Below are 19,385 nucleotides of genomic sequence, written 5' to 3'. Positions count from 1 at the left end.
AGAAGTTGGTATTTTGATGTTTCTTTCAACAAGCCCACCCCAGTGTTATGTCATTGGTGCAGGATTCGTAGTAAACCTTGAATGATACGTGAATGAACGAATGAAAAGCCGACACTCAAATATAGGCCAACCAATGACCTAACAGAAGTTAAATGAGATCCCTCCCTCTTACAAATGCTCGGCTCAAACTTTAATACCCATGAAGACCAGTCGATGCAGGGGGGGCGCTAGCGAGCCAGTTTGCCACGCTGCCTTTGGACTCTCTTGTGTGCCATCTGCATGGGGGAAGGATGTTGATAAGGGCTCTGAGGTCAAGATGACAATGCATATCTATACTCATCAGACCTGTAATTCATCATTCACTCATGCTGCCTGCTATTGGGGTGTTTTTTTTACTAAGTTGGTTCATGCAAACACCAAATGCTGACTGCATAATAAATCAGCAATATTCACTTCTGGGAGGGATAATAAATTGTTTCTTGGGAAATGTTATGTTTTTCTTTTAGTACCACAGCTAACAGTGGGGTGGCAAGTGATGTAATTTTCCACCATAAAAAAGCCCTTTCAAATCCCCAAACATTTTTCCATCTCTCCATCATGCAAATGTGCCTCCTCCAGACAGAATTTTAAATGTTCTGATGCAACACTGGCATAGAGCGGAGGGAGAGAGAGAGAGACAGAGAAGAAGAAAAGAATTGAAAACAGGAGAGTAGGGGTGGTTAGAAAGAGAGGGAAAATGGGTGGAACAGGCTAAGAGTGGAGAGGACCAGAGGGTAAAAATAGACTGAGAGTCATTTCGGCAGGAGAGGCAGGCAAGCAGGGAGGGAGGGATGGAGGAGGGTAGGTGGGTGGGTGGGTGGGTGGAGAGAAAACAACTTGTGAAAACAGAACTTCTCTTAAAGGGAGGAAGGGTGTGGGGGGCCAGAGATGGGGGGGCAGACAAAGGGACAACATTTTAAGATACCCATGTTGTGTAAGTTTAACACAGCTGAGTCACAAAGGACTTGCACACATGACACGGTTCCTCCTCATACATGCACGAGTCAAGAAGTCATGAATGTGTCCATATAGGACAAACACAACACTGGGAGAGAGACTTAATTACCACTACAAGCCAGTCGGCTCATCGGGAGCTTGGGAACTGACCAATAAGGTTGTGAGAGCAACTGGCAGCCGCTGTCCTCAGTAGTAAAAAAAGTTAACTCATTCAGCCCTGGGTTACAATCTAGATTTAGATCAGTGCACCTATCTACACAATACAAAGTAGGATAAAAAGTGATATCCAGACAGCTTAAACAAAAGAAGCATCTGTGTGATGTCCCTGTGCTCCGCCTCAACATGTCATTTCTCATGTGCCTCTCTCTTCTTAGTCTGCTGGCACCACCAGTAAAGCATCTTGTGTCATGTAAAGAATATGGGGGTGACTGTCCACTCCTCTTCTAAGCCTAGGGATGGGGTTTCTAGAAAGGGTTAAACTAATAGGCATTAGGAGAAGAGACAAGCAGAAAGAGTAAGAGATTAAGGCTTATCAACTGCACTGAGCTCTCAACAAGTCAATCCAGCAAACACAGTGTGTTAAGGGGAGGGAGTTGGACAGCTTGGCTGAAAGGAAAACAGGGTGAAAGAGGGCAGGGGTGGAGATGAGGGATTACTGTGGCTGCTCAGTGGTTACAACCCTGGGTAAACATTACAAGCCCTTAGTAATGAACCACATCTGACCAATTATTCAGAGCAGAGTAATGAGCTTTCCCCTCAGTCCTCGTCGCATGTACCAAAATACTTGACTGATTCAAAACACAATATTGCAAACCCATTCGTCTAAATGTATTTTTGTCTCTCCGGAAACAATACTAAACATCACTAAACATCACACTACAGCTATTTGAGTACTAAAGGATGTGGGATAAGGACATCTGTCAGTGCAATGCATGTAAAGTTTCACAGAGGTAGACAAAGGGAAACCACAGAGTTTTAGCGCTTAGTCATATATAACAGAGATAACTGGTGAGAACTGGCAAGAGTAAAAGAGAGAGTGCTAAAAAAAACAGTAAAAGAGAAATTCCCCCTCAGCTAAGCTTAACTATCTCTCCTTGCTGCCGGTGCAGTATCTGTGTAGGTGTTCAGCAGCTTTCATTGGCTGTCTCCTCTTACAGACATCATGCCTTTAATGTGCGTATGTATGCATGTCTCTACCCCCCCAATTAAATCTGTCAAATGCCACGTGACCTTGCCGAAGAAACTTTTCCTCCTCCTCCTCCTGCTACCTACACTGGCACTATGCAGGCGGAGCACCGCCTTTGCTCACTCTCCCATCCCATCTCTCTCATCCCTTAATTCATCTTCTACCCCTGTGCTCTGTGTCTCTCCCTCCCACAACCCACCATTTGCTCCGTCCAATTATAACTCGATCCACCAGTCCTTTGCAGTTACCATGGCAACAGCTATGTTGGGCACAGGTCCCCGTGTCGCCCGTGGTCACCGGTCTGCCACTGACCATCATCATCTATTGGATCAAAAATAAGCCTAACCAATCATTTTTACACCGTTTTTACTTGGCATGTTGACACAGAGGGAACTCTTTGCGTGCTCCAGAAAGGAGATTTTTAAGACACCAGATCGGCCTGTGGCTTTGTTACAGTTTCACTTAAAGTCTAATTAAACTGGTACGACTTATCTTACTTATTTTGTTCAATGTTGCGAAAGGACAGCTCCATCATCGAGTACTAAGAGGGATGACGCACCGATTATTGGGAATTGGATATATCAGTCATTGCCGAAACATAAAACACTCTTCACACTGTGTGGCTTCGTATGCAGATTCATTTACTCTCTCTTCATAACAGTGAATACCTACAATTGAGTCAAATTCATCAAATACAAACTTGAGACTAGCGTTTGGAGACCCAGATCCTTCCACCCACTGAGGGAACTTGTAATGTATGTGGTTGTCCATCTGGGGGCACTACTAGTCTGCAGATAAATGGCTAACAGACAGGCAGCTTCAGTAAACCAGTGCAGTGACTGCTGAGCTGGAGATGAAAGGAAAGTGAAGGAGGAGAGTGGGATGAAGCAGAAAAAAGAAATTCCTGAGCAAAAATACAAACTCATTCCAAACTTTGGGATGTGAGGAGCACATGAAGACTGCGATCTCGAAAGAACAATGAAAGCGAGTGCGACGTTGACTCCAAAGAGGCCGAATCTGATTCTAACTTTACATGCGTGCAGTGAAAGTCTTGGACCCACCTCAGACTAAGGAGTCCCACTGCACCAGTGCATTTTGAGAATCTCCCCAAAGTATGCTTTGCCCAATAGGAAATAGGATTATCGTTGCATATGCCTTTTGTGGTAAGTCTTGAGGGCTTCACATGTGCTTTGGTGCCAGTCTAGATGGCTGTGTGATCCAGATGTGGTTGTTGCCATGGCCAGGGAGGATATGCAGGGCTTTAAGCGTTACGTAAAGCAGGGGCGGGAGGGAGTGGGGATGTTATTCCCGGGTATCCGTATCCGGGTAGACCAGGATGAAGAGAGGAGGGGAAGCGAAGCCACTGCAATGCGATGGAGCAAAGGGTTAAAACAAATGTGTCATAATGTGTTAGACAGAAAAATCAAAAATGAGATGGAGGACGATGGGAAAGCAGAGAAAAAGACGTATCCAAGTGCAAAATAAAGGTTGCGGAAAAGTGTATTCACGTGTACTTAAGAGAGTGTGACATGTTTACTCAGTGTTGCACAAACTGCGTGTGCATGTTTGTGTGGGTGAGCGGCACAGACAGAGAGAGAGAGAAAGAATTTAGAAAACTTAATAACATAGAAAGGCTAAACTGCAATCTGGCTACAATTCATTTGTTACAGTGGAACACTGACATACAAGATATAGTTAACATAAAAAAACTTTGAGTGTTGATTGAAGGTGAAAAAGAGAGCATATTCATTCAAGATGCTAAAAGAATAAAAAAAAAAGAGATGCTCTGTTCAAGAAACACTCATGCAAATAATAATTTGCTCTCAAACATAATCATTCAGCACAGTATGTAAAATGCTGAGCAGTTTAAATACGTGGTCACACGGAAAAAGGCTGTGTTTCAAACAAATACACAACATCTATTTAAGACCTATACAAAATCAAAGTCATCTTGGCCCACTCTATAAAAAGGAAACAATACACACTTTCCTCGTGGACTGGACAGGGACTGAGCTAGAGTGATAAAAGTTTTTGCTCTATCAATTTACTATCAGTAAAAAAAAGAAAACATGCTCTAAATAAATGCTTACAATAACAGCAGTTGTTTTTCAAAATGAGAAAAAAAACAGTACAAGTCTGGAAATGGCTGCAAATATGAGCGTGTAATAGATATGTGACCTGGAACACTTTAGTCACTGTTTAAATAATTTAGAGGAAACCCTCTGATTATCCAGGATCGTTTCTGTTTTCGGGGAATGTTGACTAAAACACCCAGGACGGAATAAGAGGCAGCTGCCAACGGTGTGTTGGTGTGTAAACACATGTGAGCGCGGTGAAGTTCCTCCTCTCTCAGTGGAAAGTCACACAAGAATACATGTGCCCCCCCCACTCCCCCCTCCACACACACACACACACACACACACACACACACACACACACACACACACACTCCCCCCTCCCCTCCACACACACACACACACACACACACATACGGACATATACACACATGCTGCAATTTCTATTTGTGAATATTGTGTTATACACAGGCTACATCAGTGTGATGTTTGCTTTGTTGCCATGGCAACAGACGTTTGGCGCTCACACATCATATCCGGTACTCAATGATTGACGCTTGGTTACTCCGTCTCATACACACACTGCATGCAACGCACACGTGACACCATAAAAATCGGTCTCATCCTTCACCTTGTCGCCAACAGTTTTCTGCCTTCAACACTTTCAAAGGAAGTTACAGGGAAGATTAAAGACATTAAATGTACTTACTGGTTATGTTTTTAGGTAGGAAAACACATGCTCACAGAGAAGATATGCAGCGTTGCCTGTAAAGTGTGTTACTGTCATTTGAGGGGCCTGACTAAGCCAAGGGTCTGTCGTCAGATTTCTAAGTGAATTAATAAAAACACATGTGTTATCTATGAATTGTATGAAATTCAGTTTAACCTCTCACACAGCCTTATGTCTTCCTTCATATTAAATCTACACTTAACCATATGATCTGCGAGGTGTCAGATCGATATTAGTTAAGGATTTGAAACATAAACCTATAATTGTCCTGTTTTTAACAAGAATATAAAAGTTCCAACCTGACCACAGGAACATACCAAACATTTACTTTTCACATTTAATCTTCAGCTCATTGTTAGGCTGTAGACTGTTAAATCATAATTTCATTTTAAAGCCTGACATAACCTACAGTTTTTCTACCCCTTGAATAGGTGCAATGTATCATCAGTGATGAGCTGGTTACCCACGTAGGAGAATCTCAATGGTCCGGGATTCGGTGAGGATTTTTGTGTTTCCACCCTCACATGAACAGAAATCTGACTGACATCAAATGTGTCATCGTTTTGGAATAAACATGATCAAATGTATACTGATACTGTTTGTGCATTGACAATAATATTCATCCCTATTAATTATCACGAAGTTGCACACAGTTGTAATTCAAGATCAAGGAGTATCAGCATTATTTCTGCAAAATGCAGAGTAGAGTACCATTTTATTTATGTTTTTAAAACTATTGCCAATATTTTTTTATACTAATATGTTCTGGCACTATCTGTTTTTAAGGTCATTTGAAAAACACAACACACCTTAAGAATAAAGAATAATTGGCAGATTAGGGTTTGTTCATTTCTCACAAGCTGACAAGAAAACACCAACACCTACACAAACTTGCAAATCACAAACATCACATACGTGTGATTGCACGCGCGCGCACGCACACACACACACGCACACAGTGTTTCCTACTTTCCCTCATAATTCACACTCCTCTACGACCATATGCAAAAGCTCACACACCCTTTCTAACTACAGAAAACACCCACATATGCTCCTCACTCAAAGGTCTTCGAAATAAATGCACACACACACACACACAGGCTAGAGTGCATGCTCTCACACAAAGAGATGCTATTCATTCATTCAGCGTCCTTTCAGCTGCAAAAAAAAAAGGGGGGGACTGAGGAGGGACCGTACACTCAAAATGACAGCGCTGCCTTTCCTGTCCACTTCTCTGTCACACTCATGAAAGTCCACACAGAGATAAGTACAAACACACTGAGAGCTGCTGAAGTGAATTACACTAACTGATACTATATGTCCATATATCACACAACTGAAAAGTGGGCTCTTATTTTCAGCTGATGATGAATAATGCTCTCTCTGTCACACACACACACACACGCACTGACACACACTATAGTACAGCGTGTTCCCACACAGGACCTTGAGAAACGAATACTTCACACACCCACACGATACACTGAAACTTACAACATATTCTTACACACACACACACACACACACACGCACACACAAGACACACGCTTCAAATCAAACCACTTCAGCCGTACTGGCAAAAACGCAACCCACAACGTGTTCCACTATATCTTTACATGAGTCACTAACAAACAAACAAACACTGGAACAACATATGCACAGCAAGAGTCAGCGGAAATAGTTTGTATGAGTAAGGAGATAACAATCGCTAGGGTCAGGAAGTCACACACACATGCACTCACACACACGCACACTTATTATAGGCATGCTGGTCAGTTTTTCAGTAAATAAATGAATTAAAGATTTACGCAAAACTTGCTTTTGAATTCTCCTTTTTCCCCACATTCTGTATTTTTTTCCTCCACACTGCCATCCTCTCTGTGCCATTCCTCATTCCTCATTCTCTTTCTGATCTAATCCCCATTTCTCTCTCTCTCTCTCTTTCTCTCTGTCTCTCTTTCGAACACAAAATCAAAAACAAGTTAATGGAAACAGTCCATAACTGGCCTACATATTGTAAATCTAGCCCACACGTTCCATACACACTTTAGCTTTTGTCTTAATTTCTTGCGTAGAACTGATTCAAAGCTGTTAGTAACACTTCTTCCTCTTCATGCCTCAGTTTATTTTCTTTTTCTTCAAAATGCTTTTGTTTTTCTCAACGAACTTCCACATTCCTTTCTATTATTAATCCACGTGTCTTGTGTATGTAGTTAGTGTATGACTGTGACCACTCAGCCATGACGTTTCTGTCTATAATGACTTTGTATATAAGAGGGACTCTCCAATATCGACAAAACTAATCCTGTATAACATACGGTCTAATTCCTATAGAAAACACAAAAACACCAGCGCATGCATGCCCATGCATACATTTTCTCCTTTACACAATCTCTCTCTCTCCCTCCCTTACACACTCTCCATTGCATTGAAATAATTTTTCAGCCAGCTAATGTGTCTCTTTTTCCTTTACATCTAAAATTCAAACTGACAACAAATTAATTATTACTTTTGCAATGTTGCCTTTATAATGATAGAGTTAATCTTTAAATATTATATAATACACAACATAAAATAGTCATCTTGTGAAGATCATCAAAAAAAAGACAAAAAAACAAGCTCCTTTTGCTCTGGGATGTCGAGGTGGACAGCATGGATTATTCCAACTTTAATGTGTGCTAACTAGTGAATTCAGTCATTGTTTCGTCCCCAGCAGTGATTCCAACAAGACTCGTCCTGACCTGGTCAATCACAGGAGCCTGTTCCAGGGCTTACTTGGGTCACATGACCAGCTTTAGCATTTAGTTTACAAGCAGACATGAGGGTGGTGGACAGACGATTAGAGGAAGCCATATGGGACGACAGCATGTTGGCTAACAGGTGCTTCTTTGACTGGGAATCAACACACACAGGTTGTGGCATGTTCATGTGACTCTAACCCTCTATCACACTGTGGGTGTTATTTGTTCTCACACAGGTTATTACAGAAAATTATTAAAAAACATTACACAGCAGTTTAATACTTTTTTTTGATTGTTTATCTTGTAATTAGATTTATTTGATGAAGGAAATTCAATACAGTATATTAATGATTGTCTGGTATCTAATGATAAGAAAAAAATATAAAGAGAGAGAGAAACAAATCACTAAGCGAGGTCCTTTCTATTTACTATTTTATTTAAGAGGATTTCTCGATCTGTGTGTGTGTGTGTGTGTGTGTGTGTGTGTGTGTGTGTGTGTGTGTGTGTGTGTGTGTGTGTGTGTGTGTGTGTGCGCGCGCATGTGTGCATGTGTGTGTGTGTGTGTGGAATAAAAAGAGAAACTTGTAAGGCTCGATTTCTAGTCTTCTCATTATTCTAAAACTTATGTCACTCGCAGTTCGACTTCGACTATATTCAGATGAATTAACTGCATGATTCTTTTTTGTCTCTCCTGTGATATGTTCCTCAAGACGTTGCTGCACAATCACTGCGTTTCTCTGTGGATTCACTGTGCTGGAGGAAAATAATCATCACCATCGTCCTGCAGACGTCTGGTCAGCCCACTAGCTCAATGCCGGTGAAGAGAGTTTCCTCTCTCCATTCTGAGTTGACTGTGCGTCTCAGTGTAAGTCACACAGCTACCAAGGAAAATATCCTTTTTTAAAAAGTTATGAGATGATTCTGATGACAGTAAAATTTAGTGAGTATACTCTACTGCTAATAAGAGTGGCCTTTAACACTTTATACTACACTACTGGATGTTGCAAGAAAATAAAAATAAAAATCTTGCTTTGAGGTCAAGTGGGGATTTGTTAAAATAACAGAGGAAAATTTCCCCCTCATTTTTTTATCTGTAAATACAGAGACTTTTGAAATATCATGGAGGAATAAAGGTTGATGTGAGTTATGTTTTAAAAAAAAAAAACATATCAACAGTGATGTTGGTAGTGAATAATAAAAAAAAAGAGCCAGCTTTTTGACAATTTTGTGTAACAACTCTTCATTTTTAAATAGCTGCAATATAAAATATTAATGATCTATTTTGATGTATTTTTCTCTTGTCAACATGATACAGTCCTTTTAAGGAATGATGTTTATTTTTCATTCTTTCATTATGGCTTGGAGATTTTCTATAATATACCATTTAATATGCTTATTCCACATAGGTCCTGTTATGGGCGGGAAATAACTGCAGTTTAATTCATAAAATAAGACAAAGTTTTTCCTCTTTCCATCAAAGTCAGTGACCTCACACACAAAATATCCCCACTCTGATGAAGCAATTCTCACCTGTGCCAGGACGTCCCATGATGATGTCCTTTCGTGGAACTGGGTGAAGGCTTTCCGCTGGCAGGATCAAGGGCAGCAGTGCCGTGGGAGAGGGGTGACAAGGAACTGGCTGCTGGACCTCACCCCCAAACCCCGTCCCCCTGTTCTCCTCTCGGTCCCCAGAGCTGTCCGTGCTACTTGGAGCGTGAGCTGTGACTGCGGTGCTGACAGTAACTGACAGGGCCTGCAGGGGGGTTGCGGGGGTGTCAGTGGTGGGCAGGGAGGAAGGTGTCGGGGACACAAGCACCAGAGTTTGGCCTGGGCTTCGTAAAAGGACGGCGCCGTTGGGTACTGTGGCTGTAGCAGCGTTAATGGGGACGGGAACTTGAAGGCCAGAAATTGGCTGAGGGGTGAGGGGTGTTAAGCCGATGTCTTTAGATGTTGTGTTATCTACCCCTCCCTCGTTTCCACCTCCTCCTCCTCCTCCTCCTCCTCCTCTTCCCAGGGGACATTCTGTAAATTTTGCCAGTGGGACTTCGGGATTCCTCACAATGACAGGGGAGTCCCGCAAAGCCTGTTGGGGAACAGGGACCACGCGACGAGCACCTCCGTCAGGGGTGAGTGGTGAAGGAGGAGTTGGAGACACCAGTAGAGGAGGAGGAGAGACGGCGGTGGAGGACGGGGGCCTGCTGGAGGAAGGAGTGGTCACTCCTCTGGGTCGGGGGAAGGTGGGTGTGTGCGTACGGGAATGTGAAGCTGGTGTTTGGGGGGACAGCACCCTGAAAGAGTTGAGGTCCCCCTGGTCCAACTCCGTCTTGGGTGTGTAGTCGTGGTGGTGTGAGAGGAGCGGCGGGGGAGGAGGTGCGTCTGGCTTCCGTTTGCTGGGGCTCATGGGGACGGTAAACGTCAGGTTGGTGTGGAAGGAGGGCTGGATGCCTGAAGTGTGTCTCTCCCTTTCTGCCCCCCCAGCCGAGGTTCCTGCTTTACTGCCCCCTCCCCCTCCTCCCCCCGTGCCACTGGGCTGCCTGTGCCTCCGGTGCTGCAGGACCGGGGAGGCGGTGATGGGGGAGAAGTTGGCCGGCCTGAAGCCGAACAGCGGGGAGGGCGAGGGAGAGGGGGCAGGGGAGAAGGGTGACTGGTTTGAGATGGGGGAAAAGGAGGGGGTGCCGGAGCGAGAGCTCCCTAACGACACGAGCATGGTGGCGGCCTCGCACTCGTCGAAGTCGAAGCGTGAAGACAGATCAGGGGGGAGCAGGGAGGGGAGGACGAGACGGGGCCTGGAGTCTCCTCTGCTACTGGTCTCGCTGCTCTCTCTTGACGTGTCGTCCCATTCAAACTCACTACTGGCTCTGCCTCTCAGGTCAGAGGGGGTGACTGTCCCTGAGCTGCTGCCCCCTCCTCCCCTCTCCCCCCCGGCCGCCTCCATCTCTTTGGTCCTCATGGATAAGTGTCTGGAGCAGTACCCTCGGCGCTGGGACTCCTTCATGCAGCCCTCCCTGGAGCACAGCCTCCGCCACTGCTTACCGTTGAACTTCTTACGGATACCGTTGGGGGTGCACACCACGTCACCCTTCTTGTACTTCTGTTGAGCCAGCGAGAGGGGGGTCCGAGAGCGAGAGGAGGTAGAGGAGGACCCCCCGCCGGAAGTGGGAGTAGGGGTCTGGGTTGGGGTGGTCTTGGATGGAGGTAGGTTTGGAGTGGTGTTGTTCATTTCAGACCCCAGTAAGGCAGGGGAGGGGGGCGGCTGAGGACTAGCTAGGGTGGAGAGGTGTGGAGGTCCCAGCCCCCTCACCACGGTGAGATGGGAGGAGGAGGGAGGGTAGCCGCTGGACTTGGAGACGATGTTCCTCTGCTGAGACGTCCCGGCTGCTGGTTTAGGAGCGACCGCGAGGCCCATGCTAAAGCGAGACACCTCGACGTCTTCCTCGGGAGTGTTTGGCTGTTTCTGTCTCTCTCTGTCCGAGTAGTTGTTTCCACAGCCGTGAACTGTGCTGACGGCCGCACCGGACGTCACGGTGGAGGAGTGGGGAGGAGGTGGGTGTACGTTTCCGTAGGGATGCCCTCCTGTGACCCCTTCGTGTGCAAAACCGTGGCCCAACCTCGCCCCCCCTCCCAGCACCCCCATCCCAATGCTCAGCTGGCACACCTCCCTCTCTACCTCCATCTCCTCCCTCCGCTCCCTCTCTTCCCTCTCCCTCTCCCGTTCTCTCTCCTTTGCCCTCCCTCCGTCCAAATGTGGGACTTCCCAGGGAGGGGTGAGCAGTCTCAGGCTCTGTCGGGAGACCCACACGGCTTTACCGTTAGCTGTCCTTTTCTCCGTCTCCTCCGCTGCCGCCCCACCGTCACCCAGAGTCTCTCTGTCCTCGTTCAAGAGCACCTGATAGGGAAATGAAACACCAGGGTGGGGGTCCATCTGAGTGACAATCCCTTCTCTGTACAGCAGAGGACCCCCCTCCTCTCCACCAAAGGGCACACACACTCGGGTCCCAACAGCCACAGGTGCCATGCCTGGGGGAGGTGCGTCTAAAATAAACTCCACAGTGCTATCGGCCCCTGATGATGATGATGATGTCATCACGGTTCCACCATGGAACGGATATTTAACAAGGGTCTCCTCTCCTTGGAGCTGGACATCGACGGTACCCCCACTCACCCTGCGAACTACCCCCGGTCTGAACACAGGTGACAGGAAGGGGCATGAGTCTCTGTCCTTGACCCCTCTGTCCCCTGCAGCCCCAGCCCCACTCTCCGTTGTCCTCTTCACCTGGCGGGCCAGGACCCTCTGGTTCTTCATGCCTTTGGCGAGAGCCTCAGCTAGCCCCCCTGAAAGACTGGCCTCCTCTGGGTGTGAGTTATGGAGGGGGGCTGGGATGTGGCAGTTTTTTGGGTGAGGGCTTGGCCCTGTTGCTTCCATCACATCCAGGTCGGCCGAGTGCTCGCTGGCTGTATCAGTGGACGAGGAGCGCACTGAGTTAGGGGCCCCGTCTGACTCGTTTTCACCAGAATGGGACTCTTTTTCCTGGGAGTTTGCTGTCCTGAGGGCCCTATCGTCCATGGAGACAAAATGGTTTGCTTGTGTAGCTTTACTATCCACAGTTAGCACTGATGGCTGATTACCTGAGCAATTATTACTTCTACTATTACTGCTATTAATAAAAGTACTATGGCTCCCAGCACTACTGTTACTACTGTTAGTCATATTGTTAATACCACTTGTAGTGTTACTGTTAGTACTACTATTGATGCTAATACTAATGCTTTTATTACTAATACTGTTACTACTCTTGAAGTTATTATTGGATGTGTTCACATTATCACTAATTTTGCTGTTAATATTGCAGTAACTGTTGTGTATGAGTGCAGGGCTGGAGGTAGGAATGGTAGTCAGGGCACTTGCATTGTTTGCAAAGTGCTCATATGTATATTTCTTCTTGGGGACACGAGCCTTAAATGTGGCTGTTTTCCTACTTGAGACTGAGCCCAGACCGGGGCTGTGACTGGCGGCCAGAGGTGGTGCAGCTGTGGAGAGTGGCGCTGGGGCAGAGGTAGGAAATGCTACAGTATCAGTGGACATAGCACTGTTACCATTCGTGCCCACAATCTTATCCCTGTCCGTCTTTTGTTCTGCCGTCTTCCCATCTTTCTCCACAAACTCCACAGGTTTCCTCGGCTCAGTAGACTCCTCCCCCGTGGGGCTATTGCTGTTTGTGATTGGTTCTTCATTGGAGTTGGTGGCTGTGGGCAGACTCTGTTTGCGTGTGGAGGGAGCGTTGGGTGTGTGCTGTGTGGTTTTGACGAGCGTCTCCCTCTTGACTCTTTTGGGGTCTTTCTCTTGGAGGGGCTGAGAGCCTCCTCTTCTTCTCCCCCCTCTGCCTCTAGTTAGCGGCGGAGAACGCCCTCTGTGTTTCTTTATTGGCCTCATCTCTTCTTCACTATTCACAAAGTACTGCAGATTGTGTGGCGCTCCTCTTCTTTCACTTCTAAGGCACTCCTTTTGTTTTTTGTCTTTCTCTCTGCTTTTTCGTCACCCCCTTCTCTGTCCTTCTGTCCTCTGTGTTAGTGTCTGGAAAGGAAGGGGTAGAAGCAGAAGACAGGTGGTCATTTATTATCTTCATAATCAAAAATCGCTGAGAATAAAAATGACGTCATACCTGGAAGCATGCTACTCTGCACTGGCTATCACACCGACTCAATATCTACCGTATGCTCTCACTCACCCTCCATGTCTGCCTGCTTCACTACAGTGTGCATGCAAGCATGCAAGCTTGTGTGTACTTGTCTGTAAGTGCAAGTTTGTGTACTGGAAACATAAAATCTTAATTCCAACAATGATCATCAATTATCCACCATTTTAAAACCGGACAAAAAATGTTTATAAAAATGACTGCATGATGAAAATCATGGAGAAGTGTTTTTCTTAGAAAATACTATATTATATATAATTAAATAAACAACTGTTTGTGTTTTGGTTGTCATGACAGAAAGATAGAAAGAAAGAAAGAAAGAAAGAAAGAAAGAAAGAAAGAAAGAAAGAAAGAAAGAAAGAAAGAAAGAAAGAAAGAAAGAAAGAAAGAAAGAAAGAAACGTAAACATCCAAGGTCACTTGCTTCAATTTGTCTCTTACAGTCTGCCTTTAATGAGGCCTACATCTCTTTAAATGCATGCAGAGACAAAAATGCTTCTCCTCGATCCCTCTATGTGGCGCACACACACACACACACACACACACACACACACACACACACACAGTTGAGTCTGATACTACAGGTCGCCTGATCTCTCCACTGTACTCCCTCCAGATACGTCGACATGCGACAGTGTAGTTTTCTCATGCTATGTATTATGGACTTGATACTCCACGTTCAACTAGCGATCGCAACAACTGCACGGCATTTATTTTGACTTCCATCAGGAGGAAAAGGGCTGGCAGTGGCCCGGGTGAGGTCAGCCTACAACACATAAGTGAGAGGGAGAGAGAGAGAGAGAGAGAGAGACAGAAAGAAAAGGAGAGAAGGAGGTAGGAGTATGCGGCTGTTGGCTGTTTGTTCAAATAGGCTGCTCTTGTGTAGTCACTGGGAATTTCCACAGTCATTCTCGCACTCACTGGACCTCTCTCACTCTTTCTCGATGTCTCAGTCTTTCCCAGTTGCCTTTTTGTCATTGTCTCTCTGACACGCACACACACGCACACACACAAACATACACGTACACACACAGTTCTGCAAAAAAGACAATATAATTGGAATAATCTGCCATGGTAAGATACGCCCAAAATGAGAGAAATTAAAAGGCTGGCACAGGATCAGGCACACTCACTGATGCAAGATTACAGGCTAAATACAGTCTCTCTCTCACACACACACTCACACAAACGCGCACACACACACACACACACACACACACACACACACTCGTATGCACACTTGTGCATATGTGCTTCCCTCGATTAAGCTCAGCAACTCAGCAACTCACCAACGTGTGCAAATGCCTGCATTCCCACAAATAAAGACAAGACAACATGCACAAATTCGTACAGCACGCATATACTCACACTTCATGTCCTAGACACTGGAAAAGTTTGTCACACAAACACACACACACACACATAAGGTGACCTTACTATTAACCGTTTGCTTGCCGTAGCAAACAATCCCCAACATACGCCAGTATCACACCACCTCCACTTCCTGCAGTACAGAAAATCACCTCTTCCTGGTCCTGAATGACTAATAAACAACCCGAGTCATTCACACACTCGTCGCTGACTCTCCATTTTAACCTCTAACCTCTCACAATATTTACTGTATAAACACACACACTTGCTTTCATTTTCATTACTGAATCATCATTTCATTATTCCTTATTTTCAGTACTTTGTGATTGTTAATGACTGGAAATGAACAACATTTACATACTACTAATATGAACTGACTGACTGTAAGCTCTACCCACACCAGTACTTTGTTACTGTTGGCTTGTATTTAATTGCAGTAGCACTATGTGTGTAGGTTCACATCTGGCATTTACTCACTCTACTGTGACTGTGTTGCTTCCTGCAGATGCAAACATTTGAAAGACCATGTCCTATTGATATGTGCTGTCTTATTAAAAGATGTCTGCAACTGGAGATTATTTACTTTATCTTGTATGAATGTATGAAAAAAATCTAAAATATTGGGGATACTTTTGATATTATAATGCTAAATAAAAATATATATTGTGGGACATATAACAGGCCATATTGCCAACAAAAATTAAAAAAAATAAAAAATAAAGAGAGGAACATAAAGTGAAACACCATCCACTACATCACTCTAATTACAGCAGATCTTTGTAAATTACATGTGTAAATCGTCTATTCCAGACAAAGTGGAAAAAGACAGAAAACTCTTAGTGCAGGAATGCACATCCTACCAGCACCAGGCCAAGTACCCCTTCATTAGAGTACACACTGAGGCCTCGGCTGGGAGTGTTGGTACTGTAGTGCACTGAAAGAGACAGGAAGGAGTCAGGGCCACTTGGCCGACTGACTGGTTAACTGAATGACTTGTGAGGATCTGATCTTAGCATAGAAAAATGCGTTTGGTCATGCTCATGGTCTCCCAAAATGCTCTAGGCTTTGGCTGATAAGCCATCGGCAGGCATGTGTGTATATTCCCGTTCTGTAACTTTGAGGCACCGGACGGCACAACAGACTGTGTGCACAACATGTAGATAGCAGTGGACTCTCAGAATTACACACTGACCTATCTTCACTTTCAGAACTGAGTATTTGGTGAAGGCTTATAGCCTCCCTAAAACAATTCATTAATCAATGAAAGCCTCAACCATGTGAGTCCATCCAGAAACACATGTTACGTGGACAAGCAATAATTTTATCCACAGGATTCTATTTGAAATTCCAGACAAAATACCAAGGTTGCCAAAAACACCAGATATGTTGTACTAAATTACAGGGAAAAGTATATGAATTTATGCAGGAAGCATCTATAATTGCAGTGCTACCATATAATAAATGGAACAGGATTTTAACATTCACATAGTCCTAATATAAGCCCATAATTCCTCCCTAAAAATCAGAAGAATTACACAGTGTGTGATCAAAAAATATCCCTTAATTGAATATAACTGCAGACCTTCAACTCTTTAGTGTTAGCTACAACCCAAGATGCCAAAAGAAAGTTTAAATCAAGTTGTTCATTAAAGCCAAGGGCCAAAAAAATTAAGGAATAAATAAAAAGAATTGTGAAAATTCTGGTTGTCCTCTGGGGCGAATCCAGATGAAGCGGAGAGGAAGTCAGTCATAATTTTGGCAATTCAAGACGTCTACACCTTCAAGCATTAGAGAGCAAGATATTTGCTGGTCTGGTCTAAAGCAACTGTAAATCCTGAAGAGACAGATAATCGACGGCCATCGTCTCCATGGCGTTGAACTGAACTCCTCCTTAAAAAGATGCTGCTTCACCCATTAAACGAACAGGAACGCACAAAGTAACCCCCCCCCCCCCCCCCCCCCCCCTCACCCCTCACCCCTCCGCAGCATAGCAACATCAAACTTTACACACACACTAAATGCTCTCCCTGGAATTTACAGTGTAGTCATGCATACACTGTTAAAATCTCCCTTGGACCTATATATTGTCTCACACTCACACATTTACTGCGCCATATAAACACTTGTCCACACACGCACGCACAGGAGCTTACACTCCAGCCAGTATAACTTTTGTATTTCTGTAAAAAAAAGACCTGTAAAAATGACTTTGAGCGTTCATAAATTTTGAGATTAAAAATATACAATTTCATGCAAACAAAGCCTTACTGGTGATTTCTTTACCTGCTGGACAATGGGTGCACGTATGTGCCAAACACACTCACACACACACACACACACACACACACAAGAACGCACAAACACAAAATGGTCATTCATAAGAAAATCTAAACTTAATGTCAACACTATACAAGAGGAAGTAGTTGTGCAGTATTTATTACTGGACTGTACAACCCCACTAAACCTCAAGCTCGATGCCACTTCATTCAGTCGGTCGTAGAGGATGTCGCCTATGCCCCACCGCAACATGGCACAGAGTGTGTGTGTGAGGGATTTGAACTGCTTATAGACCACAAGGTATATGACTGCACGGCTGTCTTCAGGTGGCACCTTGTTCGACGGAGCATTTTCACTATATGTCAGTGTGAGTGTATACGTAGTTACCAGGCACACTGCAGCTCATCCCTCTCCTAAAAGCATTTTATGGGTGTCTGTATGGGCGCAGGGCTGCAGTGACGAGGACAGGGATGGAGAGAGAAGAACGTGCGATGGTACAACAGAGGAAGGCTGTAGTGCGGCCATGATAGTGAAGCCTGCCGTGGCCCACTCCAGCATGGCAGGGTGGCTTTGCCCTTAACTGGGTCACCGGGGAAAACACTCACACATGAAACAGCAGAAAAAAAAACACATGATACACAAAAAAAACTGTACATGCTCTCTGTTACACATGCATACACACACACTTTGGTTTGTGCTCTCATGAGTGAGTGGGATGTGATCGTACAGGCAACATAACACAAGTAAAAGACAGACATTTCGTTAGGGTATTTTAGGTGTAGCAAGAGGAGTGTGTATGTACGACGAGCGATGAAGTGTGTGTGTGCCCGCTTGTTTTGAAGAGCATCCATTGTGACGTAGTATGAATTCTGGCAGCTGTTTAGTGGATGGCATATCTTTCTGAAGATATTATATCCATCAAAAAAAAAGAAACATCGAGGCCTAGAATTTGTGCATGATTCTGGCCCATATTGATCAGGAGGCTGTAGCATAGATCAGGGGTGACTGCTCCTGTTTGGGACCAAATGGCAGAACTGCCAATGCCACATCAATGGCCAACTGCTCTACAAGCAATGCAAAGATGCCTACACCATCAGGGGTTTGTCTTCTGTTGTAAACAAGTGCGATGATGAAGACATGAGGAATGCATGCCACAGTGTAAATCTGCAGGACAGATGAGGACACTTTCAAAAAATAAAAAATAAAAAATTATGTCAAAGCCAGGCATTAAATTCCTATCACTTAAAATACAGCCTTTCATAAAATGACAGAACTGTTTAAAACTGCCCAGTCAGAGATGTCAAGGGTGAAGCGACTCTGATTGCAGGCTTGCAGTGCAGGAAAAGTGGAGTGTCGGCGAGGGAAGAGCCGAGAAAACACCGAATGCATCCCCGGCTTCTGTGCGCTGATCTCTGCGAGTACTACGAGAGGCGCTACACAATGTCAAAGGAGTATTATGACTCGAGGCAGTCAGCCGGTCTGCGCTGCTGCTGCTGCTGCTGTACGCTGCTCGGTAACACAAACAACACAAACAACCGGTTTCAAGTGACGCTTTAATATCCCAACTACAGACAGGGCCCTGATTCTTCTCCATACAACGGTGTTTGGCATGCAAATGATCCAACTACAGCGCCCGGAGTAGGTACACATACACACACACACACGCAACCCACTCCAGAGAGGCTTCCCTAATGGAGCCAGTGGAGTGACAGTCCGCCTGTGTGATTTTAAACAAGTTGGAAAAAAGCACCAATCTGTCCGTGTCGGTGTTTCGCTCTAGTAAGCAGCTCGGTAACGTTAGTAGTAGTGGTGGTGGTGGTTGTAGTAGTCGTAGTACGCAGCGGATGCAGACTACTAGTACCCACATAATGACACCGTCTGCCAGACCACAAGGAAACGGGATGTTACACGCTCTCGTGTTGTTTTCCCATTTTCTCCCCGGCTCCATTTCATAAACACAAATAATAATAATAAAAAATAAGCAGCTCGCGTGGCCATTGGTAAAAACATTTTTGGGGGCTGCAATGCTGCAAATAGGTCGCTTGTTTTTTGTTTTTTCTTCTTCTTTCTGTTACTACGCCAGCGCTGCTCCGCGCTAAACTCGGGGAAAAAAACTAAGGTCAAGGAAAAAGTGCTCAACACTAACCGTGATGTGGTGATATCCACCCCGCGGGAAGCTAAAACGTTTCTCCGTCGTCCGTGGGACTGCGGTAAAAACATTTGAGAAAGTTTTTAGGCTGTTACACCCTCACCCCTCCCCTCTCTCTCTCCCTCTCTCTCTCTCTACCTCGGTGTCACTCCGTTTCTTCGGACGGTA

The 19,385-nt window shown here is 44.9% G+C and overlaps 1 protein-coding gene across 3 annotated transcripts in view; it reads right to left on the bottom strand.

Annotated features, from left to right (window-relative positions):
• cicb (capicua transcriptional repressor b) overlaps nt 1-19,385 on the bottom strand; it is a 38,315-nt gene that overhangs the window by 18,635 nt on the left and 295 nt on the right. For 2 of the 3 annotated variants that reach the window (XM_083990564.1, XM_083990566.1), the window contains exon 2: nt 9,259-13,300. In XM_083990564.1, the coding sequence (XP_083846690.1) occupies nt 9,259-13,159 (3,901 nt within the window). In that variant the 5' untranslated portion in view covers nt 13,160-13,300. Of the gene's footprint in view, nt 1-9,258; nt 13,301-19,214; nt 19,257-19,385 lie in introns of those variants that run through there. The other variant, XM_083990565.1, reaches the window with a different exon arrangement.

This window comes from Trachurus trachurus, assembly GCF_905171665.1.
Source record: "Trachurus trachurus genome assembly, chromosome: 16".
Taxonomy (NCBI): domain Eukaryota; kingdom Metazoa; phylum Chordata; class Actinopteri; order Carangiformes; family Carangidae; genus Trachurus; species Trachurus trachurus.
The sequence above is the reverse complement of the archived record's forward strand: the minus strand, read 5'-3'. Positions and strand labels throughout refer to the sequence as shown.